This window comes from Colobus angolensis, unplaced genomic scaffold (assembly GCF_000951035.1).
Source record: "Colobus angolensis palliatus isolate OR3802 unplaced genomic scaffold, Cang.pa_1.0 Scaffold34, whole genome shotgun sequence".
Classification (NCBI taxonomy): Eukaryota; Metazoa; Chordata; class Mammalia; order Primates; family Cercopithecidae; genus Colobus; species Colobus angolensis.
Window position 1 is genome coordinate 2,566,362 of NW_012116710.1, and position 11,618 is coordinate 2,577,979.

At 55.6% G+C, this 11,618-nt stretch overlaps 1 protein-coding gene across 8 annotated transcripts in view; it reads right to left on the reverse strand.

Annotated features, from left to right (window-relative positions):
• Positions 1-1,677: 1,677 nt before the first annotated feature.
• VGLL4 (vestigial-like family member 4) overlaps positions 1,678-11,618 on the reverse strand; it is a 165,102-nt gene continuing 155,161 nt past the window's right edge. For all 8 annotated transcript variants that reach the window (XM_011952306.1, XM_011952305.1, XM_011952307.1 and 5 more), the window contains 3 exons: positions 10,360-10,582; positions 4,951-5,074; positions 1,678-4,441 (listed from right to left, as the gene is read on the reverse strand). In XM_011952306.1, the coding sequence (XP_011807696.1) occupies positions 4,170-4,441; positions 4,951-5,074; positions 10,360-10,582 (619 nt within the window). In that variant the 3' untranslated portion in view covers positions 1,678-4,169. The remainder of the gene's footprint in view (positions 4,442-4,950; positions 5,075-10,359; positions 10,583-11,618) is intronic.

The following is an 11,618-nucleotide window of genomic DNA, read 5'->3' on the forward strand; positions in this document are numbered from 1 at the left end:
TTAGAGGGAATGTGGAGCAGGCACCCAGGGTGCAGCCTCCCGAGGCAGCACGTGCCCACACCAGAATCCCTGCCCTCAGGAAGCTTGCCTTCCAGAGGGCAGGTGGACCACAAGGAGAATAAGCTGGCTTGGGGTGGGGTTGAGTGCTGCAGAAGCCAGGATGAGCAGAGGCTGGCTGGGTCAGGGACAGGCCCCCGAGGTGGACGTGCAGGAGGTGAGCAGAGGAATCCCCAGTGCAAATCCCAGCCCTCCGCTGTTGGTTCCACCAGGTGGTTCACGCACTAGTGACTCCTTGGCAAGTCTGAGATTTGGTGTCCTTGTACAGAAATGGGGTGACAGCCCCTCAGAGACAAGGGAGTGGTTCTGCAGGTGGGAGCTGCCATGACCACTGCGGTTTTAAAGCATCGTGTGCCTACCACCAGGCAGCGGGACATCTTGGCTGAGCCTCTCCCCTTCTCCACGCAGATCTGGGACATGAGCGACGATGAGACCATCTGAGATGGCCCCGCTGTGGGGCTGACTTCTCCCCGGCTGCCTGCTGAGGAGCTCTCCATCACCAGAGCGGGACTGCTGACCCCAGGCTTGGTGGTTCTGGGCCCCTCCTCTCCATACCCTGAGGACTGGGACCCCCTCCGCTGCCCAGGAGCGGCCAGTGTTCAACGTTGCTCGGGATTCATGATGCCACCAGTTCAGAGCTAAATAATAACCTTGGCTTCGGCCTTGCTATTGACCTGGGACTTGGTCTTCTGTGCAGTTTTTATTTCTTGTGACAGTGTGTTAGCCGTCCCTCAGGGTCCTTTCCCCTTGGTCCTCAGGGGGTGGCCCAACACAGACCAAATGGGGAGGCGAGCGACCAGCTCCTGTCCAGAGCCACTGCAGGAGGTGGCAAACCCTCATCCCCAGGATGCCCTGCCAGCCTCACTGCAGGCTTCTCCTGTGAGGGCCCTGGGCATGGCTGAGGGTGGGGCCCTGTGAGCACACTGCAGCCTGGCCCTGGTGGCTTTCCTGCCTCCCGGCCTGTCCTCCGCTGTGGGCATAGCATCTGTGCCTGCCTGCCTGCCTGCCTGAGGGAGGAGTTTTTGTTGCTGCCTTGAGCTGGGGGAAGAGCCTGGGGCAGATCCTGGCAGCTGCTGGATGAGGCGGAGTCCTCCCTGCCTTTATGAGCACGCCAGGCCCAGAAAGGTGAAGCCTGGGCTGCCTTCCTGCCCAGCTGAGGGGAGGGGTCAGACAGCTCTACCATGGGTAACTCAGGCCAGAGCTCGTGTTCCTCTTTCTTCTGGGTGTGTGCAGCTGTGAGGCCCCGAGAGCAGGGGTTGGAAGCCCAGGAGAGGCCATGGCCTGGGTACCTCTGGCCACCCTGCCCCGTGTAGAAGGCATCGTCCCTGGAATGCTGTAGGAACCAGAAGCACTCTTCCTGCTATTGTATTCGTTCAGCTTTCGTCTTAGGCCCAAAATCAAAGTGAAAATTGAGTCTGGGCTGACCCTTTCAACAGCAGGATTTAGTAGGGGTAGATTTCAAATGAGGCTTCTCCCAAAGTAGCCAGTCCAAGCTGCGGTGGCTGTCGCTCAGCTCATGGGAGCTTCATGAGGACACAGCCGGCACAGGTGCAGGGCCCGAGTCCGCCCACCCAGCCTGGCACTGACACTCAGGGGCTGAAGAGCCACACGTACACTATGTGGTTTAAGAGCACTTTATTATTGTTCTTAAGGCTACTTTTAAGTACAAAAAAAAGATGGCCTGCCAAACCTTTTTTTTCTTCTTCCAGGAAATACAGGCCACAGAGAATGGTATATTACAGATTTACACACACGGAGAGAAGGTCAGAGCGCACTGCAGGCGGCGTGGCTCTGGGAAGAACTTCACGGAGCCCCTTCTTAGAGCAGGGAAGGGGCTCTTTCTCAGTGAAATGTTTGGTTTTCTGCTGCCCCCCTCTGCCCAGGGCCCCCTCCAGGGTACTGCCTATCCCAGATAGGTCAGTGCACCAGGGGACCCGGCCACCAGCACCGCCGACCCTCCCAGAGTGACGCCCTTGTTCACTGACACAGAGACCCGTACCAGGAGTGTCCTCCACCGAGCCGGTCAGCAGTGGGTCGTTTTCCTGTCACGACGCTCAGTAGCCTGTAGCAATAACAAACTAGTGGCTATGAATGCAGATGCAGTGTTCTCATAGAATAACTGTGTTCCTGCACTTTTACAGACAAATCTACGACAAAAAAAAGATCAACTTTTTTTTCCAAACAACAACAAAAAATGAATGATTACAATAGGAAAGGGAAAAATTAAATAGCTACATATCATTAACAAATTAATGTTCTTCAAAAAATACCTACAAATTTCTCTGTACATTCTTTACGCACAGCGTAATGATGGTCTTAAAATTACCTATATAAAAAAAGTGTTCTCAACGATTTTTCCTACAGAAAATATAGGGGCCTGAATGCCAAAGCTTGGAAGCCCAGTAGAGTGGGAGTGAAATGTGTGCGGGGCAAGGAGAAGGGCTTTTCTTTCCTCTACTTTTCAAAGGCCTGCAGCCACCCTGTGACTACAAGAGCCAGTCCTCCGACCTTTGCACCCAGTGCCAATTTCCAAAATTCAACAGCCAAACTGTAAAACCAGAGGTCGTGCAGTGTGCAGAGTCCACAAAGCCTTGCAGGTGAGGTGGCCACACCCACGTCACCTGGTCAGGTGCCATCGTCGTGAGCCTCTGATGGGCCGGGCGGAACGCAGCACACCCCAGGCGGAGGGGACAGAAACGCTCATTGACCAAAAAGGAGCAGCTGTGACCTCCACAGCTGTGTCTGTCATGCTTGCTTCATCTAATTTCTAGTTAGTAGCTATTAATATAGCAAATACTAAAATGCAGTAATAACAGTATAAAGCCAGAGGAATGTATACTGCCTTGGCCCCAGCGTACGAGGAAGCGTATAAAACACCGTATCACAGATTGTCAGTAATCTGCTGTTCAGCCAAGAGAGTTCAAAGGGAGCAGTTTCTGCACGTAGGGAAGCTGGAAGACACAAACCCCACCTCCCCTGGGAGCTTGTAACAAAGCAGACAGGGATGCGGAAATGCTGTCAGCCGGCAGCGAAACTCCAGCATCCCACACCGCAGCTGACCCACTGCTCCTCGCGAGGGCCTGCCGGGAGCTGGCCTCCCGCGCTACTTGTGAGTAAAGTGAGTATCAAATACAAATCTTAGAGTACAACTGTACCAGCAGTAAGTATATCTAGGACTGTAACTGACAAAAATAAACTAATTCTGAAAAGAAGATAGTAAGTATTAAGGTTTTTGTTTACTGTCTATATAATTAATAGAAACCAGCTATTTTTTCTCCATTGAAACATGCATCACGTTTAAAGCACTATGGAATCCTCCAACCTCAGCTCTAGTCTAACAAACTGCAGTGTTCAGAGAAGGTAAAATGCCCGTGATTGGTAGAGTCTGCAGTCCAGTTGCAAGCACCTGAAACCTAGAGAGAGAAAGACCTATAACCTGTATGAGACTTCCCCTTCCAAAGCTGTATTGTCTAGATTAAAAAAAAACAAAAACAGTAACAACAACAAACACACAAATGGTCAGAAATGTCATCCTTAAACCCTTTGTTTTTCAGCAGTTTGCCCTCAGAGTTCTGGCATCACACATAAAGTTGTCAGGCAACTTTAGTCCTCCTCCAATAGTGCAAATCAGACACGACAGTTCTCTTCAAGTATACACACGCGCACACACGGACCGAACCAAACACGCCGCGGAAGCTGAGCCACACACACCCCGGTCTCAAGAAGCAAAGGAGAAAGCACAAAGCGTCTGAGTCACCAATTCCTCATGGCTTGTGACTGAGAAGGCGCTGTGGAGTCCTGGCCCCGTCGGGGCGGCAGACCTGCGTCAGAGGTTTCTTTGGTAACTGAGGCAGGAAGGAAGGATGCTACATTAGACAGATGTTCCACACGTAGTTCCTGCTATCATGTTTGAGGGCCCCTTTGTACGGATACCAAGCAAGTACAAAAACAGAACAAAAATCCCAACAACATGGTTTTTGCGAATAAACCATCCCTTCCCTTCCCCCCACCCCACCCCCATGATTTTTTTTTTTTTTTTTTTTTTAAGTACTGACTGTTCAAAGCTCAGGCAAACCATGCAGATCCACGTGTTGTTGGAGGAGGCGCTCCCTTCAGGAGACCACAGAGGGGGAGTGACTGTGGCTGACCATGTGGGCAGAGGGGCTGGCGGACTGGCCCCTGCGAGAGGCAGACTCAGGGCTGCTGGATGCTCCGTCCTTGGCCGCTTTGATCTGGAGCCACGTGTCACCCAGAGCTTTGGCAAAGTGGTCGTCCACGGAGCCCGTGATGGACACAGAGTTGGGTGCCGGCTCGGGCTCCTTGTAATTCTTGCCCAGGCTCCTACGGAAATGCTCCTCCACCACAGGGTCACAGGTGGTGGCGGCTGCAGGCAAGCAGGAAGGCAGTCCAGTCAGACACAGGTGGCTGCAGACAGGCACGGGTGCAGCACCCTCCCTCGGGCAGCCCAGAGCTGGACTGGCTGCCACAGTCAGTGTGGGCTCTGCAAACAGAACCCACCTCCCCCGGCTAAGTCAGGCACTTGGGCAGGTCACTTCTCTGTAAAATGGTGATGTACCAACTGCACTGGGCCAGAGTCCAAGTTCAGAAAGAGAATGTGGCATTAAATTTAAGTAACAGTAGCTGCTGCCCTCCCTGAAGTAGGGCATGAGATCCTGAAATTGAGGGGGCAGCGTGTTTCTCATGCCCTTCCCGCCCAGGCCACACGCAACGCCAGGTGCACACTGGACCACACTGGACGTGCTCAAAAAATACTTTCTCAACCTCAGCAATAGATGGGCTCAGGGGCAAGGGGTTTCAGCCAACAGCATGACAGAGAAGGGCTCTGCTGCTACTAGCACAGCTGTGACAGGTGAGGAGGCCTGGGACACTCACCGCTTGGTGGCCTCCGGTAGCTGGCAGGCCCGGGCGCGGCACAGCCACTATGCGCAATGGGGCAGTGCGAGAGGTTGCAGTTGCGGGCGCCAGCCGAGGCACAGGTGATCACGGAGGGCCGGTTCTGCGGGGAAGAGGGGTGTCAGTGTGTGGAGACCCGCCTCGGTACCGGGCACCGCCCCTGGGGCCCTCCCCAGCACCCTTCAGGCTCTGTTCTGGAGCCCTTCCTGACCCAGTCTGCCACCTCCCACTTCAACACTGGAGTCCTGTTGCTAGACACAGCCAGTCCACAGAGTGAGCGCAGCTCCACGGGTGTGTGTAGTGGCCCTTGGTCGTGGCTGTTTGGATCAGTGCGAGTACAGAGGACAAAAGCTCAACTGCTGAGTTGGTCTGTCCCCCTCTCTCCAATCTGTTGAGACAAACACCGAGCATCCTGTGGAGGGCAGAGGGTTGCAGGAGGGACCTCGCTCCTCCCAGTAACGTCCCCAGAGCCCTTCCCACTGTGTCCACTGAGCCGCGGGTGTGCCTGGAGCCATCCAGGACACTTCAATACATGGCAATTAACTGGAAGCATTTTGCTTGAGCCAAAGCCAGCTCGAGTTGGCTTCAGTGATGACCTACAAATCAGGACAGAGAGGAAATGGAGGAAATACGCCTAACTGTAGAACGGCACACATCCCGCCCCAGCCCGATCTGCCTTGCACGCAGGCTCACTCTCCTTCCCTGCCACTCCTACGCGGTCTGCCTGGCAGACTCCCCTTGTTCCTTCAAGCCCTGTTCAGATCTCTCTGTGAAGCCTTTCACTGGCTGCCCCCACCTTCACTCCTGCTCCCCCAACCCACCAAGATTCAGCAAGTGCATCTGTCTGTCCAGGTGCTCCTGTAAGACCATGCACACCAGGCAGTATGTCTGGCCCCCCAGCCTTGGTGCAGAACCTGGGACAGAAAATATTTGTAAACTAAACAGAACTTCCTCAGGTTCCCCCAGGAAAAGTATCTTGCAATATCCCTGAGGGACAAGGTGGTGGAGTATGTGGGCTGAGTTCCAGGACAGCCAGTGAGGAGCTGGTTGAAATCACCCCACAGGGACCAATGGTGACAGTAGTGTCAGCCAGAGAGATGCTGGGCTTTGTCCTTCCCAGCCAGCCCTTTCCATTAAAGTCAGAGCAGTAGCTGGTATAAAGACACAAAAGGCTCGCCTGCCAGACCTTCTCATGATAGAAAGTGATTGGGAATGGCGAAAATGGATTCTAGGATGAAAATGTGGATCCACAAGGATGAACTGGGATTAAACATAAGGGTCTGTACTTGGGTCTAACAAGAAATGACACACGCCAGGGTAGAGGGAGATGTGGCTTAGCCGCAGCAGACAAACCAAGAATTCAGGGTTTCTCGGTGGCGCAATACTTCCGCAGTGGGACAGAGCTGCCCAGAGTTCGTGTCGCCTCCGTGGTGTGCACAGGTGGCAGCACAGAGAACCTGGGCAGGTGGAGCTGGGCTGAATGTCCACACTCTGCCTGTGGACAGGGCCTCAGGCGAGGGTCTTCACAGTGCTGAGCAGACAGGGTCGGAAAGGGGGTTGGGGACCGACAGATGAGGCCTGGAGCAGATCTCACACTGGCTGACCACAGAGGTCAAGCAGCAGCAAGAGAGCAAGATAACAAGACCTGGAGGTGCGCAGAGCCAGGAGGAAGGACGGCCTGCCCCGTCCAGCTCTCAGTGAGATGGCCAGGCCCTTCCCAAGCCTGGCTGGACCCATGACCTTGGGCTCAAGGAGACCCCCCCCACCAGGATCCTCCCAATAAAACTCCCTTTTCTGCTCAGCTGGCTTGTTCTTTGCAGTGAGCATGTCCTGACCCACGCAGATGTGGGGAACTGGGGAGATGTTTCAGGCACGGGGAGGGGGAATCAAGGAAGAGGAAGAAATGAGCTCACTGTCCAGCCTTTATGTCAGTCTATCCAAGGCAGGAAAGGCCATTTCAGAAGAGAGTCTCTAGCAAGGGACCAGCAGGGCAGGCTGGCCAACTGGTATCAGAACACCTTTAGGGCATCTCCTGACCCGAGCTGCAGCGAATTACCTTAACCGGTCACCTGCAGATGCAAAGATGTTCAGTGTCTGGGTATCCTCTCCTCCTTCCCACAAGCCAGGATGCAGGGTGGCCCGTGAGCCCTCCTGGGACTGGCTCCACCACCCCCCGGCCCCCGCTGGAGTCAGACCCCTCGCCCTTGCCTCTGTGGTTGAGTGCAGGCCGGGACTCGTCCACCTAGAACAGGCCCGAGGCCTGCAGATGGTGAGCGTTTATGGCATCTTGAGGCTCCCCTCCCGCACGCCCTTATTTTCCAGATGGGGAAAATGAAGGCCAGAAGAACCCTGCTGGAAGTTATGCCGCAGATTTATGGCAGGGCCAGGATGAGCCCTGTCACTAACCCCTTCACCCGCTGCCCCACCCACCTGTGACTGTCCTCAGACAGAGGCTGCCCTGGGGGAGAGAGCTCCCACCTGTCCTATCTGAAAGCAACCCCCAAGACTGGCTGCACCAACTTTTTTTTTTTTTTTTTCTTTTTTGAGACGAAGTCTCACTCTGTCGTCCAGGCTGGAGTGCAGTGACACGATCTTGGCTCACTGCAAGCTCTGCCTTCCGGATTCAAGTGATTCTGTCAGCCTCCCGAGCAGCTGGGATTACAGGCACCCACCACCACACCTGGCTAATTTTTGTACTTTTAGTCAAGACAGGGTTTCACCATGTTGGCCAGGCTGGTCTCGAAATCCTGGCCTCAAGTGATCCGCCGCCTCAACCTCCCAAAGTGCTGGGATTACAGGTGTGAGCCACCGCGCCCGGCCCTTGATGTGCGAAGCTTAACCCCATCCTGCCTCTCTCCTCACTGGCTGCTGCCCAAGGCCACCCTCTTGGCGTCTGTCTATCCTGAGCTGCCATCACAAACATGAAATGGGGGGACACTTTCTGCAGCCTCCCCATACATGCCCCTCAGGGAACTTTCCTGTCCCAAGTTCCCAGAGATCTGAGTCACGTTTTCTGCCACACAGAGGAAGGTTTCCACCACGTCCACCCCACAGGGCTGCGGCATGCAATCTGCCCGCCTGTGGACACAGAGATTTGCTGTCACCCCAGGAAGCCCCTCCCCACCACCATTCCCCTGGCTCTGAGCTACAGGATGACACCCCACAGACTCCTGGGAAGGGGCCTCGGAGCTGCTGGAGCACAGGCCACGTGGCTGCTTGGTGTCCTCAGCAGGGCGCTGGAGCCCAGCTGAGGTTCCAGTGCGTGGCCTCGGCCCCGCCATGCTGCCACAGGAAGGAGCCCCACGAATGGCTACGACATGGAGCCACGGCAAGGAGGGCAGGATTGACCCCCTCTTTCCCACCAACCGCAGCCTAAAGTGACAGCTCCGGTGAGGGCCACTGTGCCCTTCCCAGGAAAATGGGCAGCTTGGGGTGCCCCGTGCTCCCTGGCTTTGTCCTCGGTCCAGGCCTGGATCCTGTAAGGACACAGCTGGGGAGCTGAGGTTCTCCCTCCTGGGAAAGCTGCTCAGGAGCCCCAAGGCACGAGGAGGGGCCCTCGCCACGTGTGCCGTGGGCAGCCAGGCCCATTCCAGGTTGGAGAGAGGGAGGCAGGCTAAAGAAAGTCAGGCCACTCTGTTCAGCAGTTCAGTTTTTGCAAAGCAACTGTGACCGAAAACCAACTGCAAGATTCTCAAGAGCCTTGAAGAGTCAAGGAAATAAATCATCCAAGAAAACACTAAGCCCGCCAAGGGCCCACCCTGACCCTGCGGGCAGAGACAGCTCGCGAGGCTCACAGTTACATCCCCCAGGTCACCAAGGGCCAGAGGCTGGATGTGGGTGCTCTGAGATGACAGCTGAATCCTCCCCTCCATTCCCCTGTCTTTCCGGGACTCCCCAACAGCAGTGGCAATGGCCAGAGAGCCAGGTTCCACCTGCACGGTTCAGGCCATGGCTCGTGGCATCATTACAATGCCAACTGAGCTTCACAAAGCAGAGGGGTCCACTGCCCACCCCTGGAGGCAGTGAGCGGGTCCCTGTGGGTCGCACTGCCCACACGCCTCTGCTGCTGCCCAGGAGCACAATCCTCTCTTCTCACATCCATTTCCCCAACTAGACTGGGGGCTCCCTGTGGCCATGACAGTGTCCACACACACATCTCTGGCTGCCTAGAGCTCCGCTCCGCAGAGGGCTGGGTAAATGGCGAGCACCAGTAAAACGCTGAAATGAACAGCAGTGATAACCTGGCCCCAGGTCCCACCAGGCACACCGGCCAGCGAGCTCTCCTCCAGACTAAAGCTGAGTGTGCTGAGAACAACGACTGTATCTTGCTTGACTAGTTTCTGGCACCCGCTGGCACACAATAGGGGTCTATGCCATTTTGTTAAATGAATGAATCAAACAAACAGGATTACAATGTCACACTCCAAGGCAAGATGGGCAACTGTTCTCAGCTTCAGCGGGATTCCCAAGCACCAGAACCACCTTTCCCAACTCCCAGGGCCTACCCCACCCACAGTTCCAACAGACCCCATCAGAGACAGACACCAGGCAGTGCCGCTTGAGGGAAGCCCCAGGGGTGCCGCAAGGACACAGAGGCGCTCGCAGGTGAATGCACGGAGCCTGGAGGCACCCCTCGGGGCACAGCACCATCCTCCCTGTCAGTCTTAGCAAATGCTGACTAGTGACTAAGGAGCGATTAGGTCGCAGTCCCTGGAGGTTCAGAGAGCTCAAGCAGTGATTCCGAGCCTTCTCAATGCTGCTGCCTTCTCCCACACACTTCCCCAGGAACCCCATTTTTAAAAAAGATTTGTTTCTACCAAGCAAACTGTGTTTATTATGTAATCATTTAATTTCCGATTTTCCTTTAATAGAAACAACTCCCTACGTACCAATCACAGGCTTCTGACCAGCATGGGCTCACAACCCTGCGGCCGCCAACGGTGCAGGACCCCAGCCCAAGGCAAAACAGCCTGACATTCCCCTTCATCTGCGTGACCTTCTCAAGGAGAAACGGAGACCCCCTGAGGATGACTACACTGATCCTAAGAGAATCAGGCCTGCCACAGAAGACTGCTGGAAGAAACACCTCAGTCACCACCCTGTACTGGGGGAGGAGAGAGAGGAAGCCCCAGTGACATGCACCCTGCCCAAAGCCATGAGTGCTAAGAGGCAAGGCCTGGGCAGGTCTGGGCAGGAAGTAAAAGCAGAAGAGGAAGACTCCTGTTCTGCTGTCCCTTGTCCCAAGTGCAGAACGGAGGCGAAGGGTGGCATCCCTTACCACCTCCCTCCCTCACCACCGCCCTCGGGGTCCTCTGCCCGGGGTTCCCCATCCAGCTCAGTCCCCCAGCCCCCGGACTCCCCCTGCCACCCTCCCAGACAGAGGCCCACCTGCTGCCGCTCCCCCGGGGCCAGTGTGGGCGAGAGGCCGGCCGGCCTGCTGGCGTCCAGGCTGTTCTTGGTCAGTGCGAGGGGCTGCTCCAGGCCGAGGCTGGGGAGGGACGTGTACAGGTGGCTGCCGTGCAGGCTCATGGTGGGGGCCACGGCGCGTTCAACGGGGCTGCGGCTCCGCTCCCGGGGGTCTTTGCGGCAGTCTCCATTGGCAGTCTTGTTCCTGAAAAAGAGGAATGAGCGTTCAGAGGGGAATCCCTGGCATTTTCTGAAAGGCAAAAGGGACAGTGACTATGTGCCAGGCACTCCGTGTTGCTTATTTAATTTTTTACCCTGAAGCTCAGGTCGTGTGGCTGGGCAGCATGAGGAGGAGCCGGCTACCAGCCTGGGTCAGCCTGACCCCAAAGCCCCTGGGTGCCGGGGAGGCTGCTGCCGGTAGAGTCCAAAGTCAGCTCCATAGAAGATGGAGCCCCCGACTCAGCGGCGTCCTCTGCCCGACTCTCTGTTCACTTCTACAATAATCTCCACCCCCTCGGAGCCTGGGGAGCTGGAGGCCAAGCTGGTTTGATAAGGACCTGCCGTTTGGACAGGACGGGGACACTGACAATGATCCAGTCACCGGCTGTGTCCTACATGCCAGGCCCGAAGCCTCCACAGTATTGCTCAGCCCATCTTCCTAATAGCACTAAGCAGGCAATGCCTCCACCACCCCCTTTCTAGTCGAGAACCCCGAGACTCGGAGTGGTGGAATAATCAGCTCAGGCTCCTGGCTGACGTGGTGACATCTGCTCTGGTGCTCCCGGGATGCCGCAGGGAGCCAGCACGCAGCTCTCTCATCCAGGACACACGAGCAAGAGTGAACTGCGTCCAGGAGGTCCATCACTAGCCCTGGCCATGTGCTGGGCTCTCAGGCGATGCCACGTGGAATCCAGGTGAGACAGTCAGCACCGCCTCCATCTGATGTGTTAGTCTGAAGGCAGTGTTACATGTCGCATCTATTAGGCACTGGCCCCACACAGGTAAAGCACGGCCAGCCCTGGTCCACCCTCCACACTTTATTCCAGGGGTCCCACAGTTGCATCTGCCTTGGGTCTTGCCTCTTGAATTCACCACATTCTCCGCTGACAGGGTAATCTTTTTCCATAACTAATGAGCTGGTCTTTTAAAGAAAAATGTGATGAATCATGATTTGAGTGAATTTTCTTTTTTTTTTTTTTTTTGAGACGGAGTCTCGCTCTGTCGCCCAGGCTGGAGTGCAG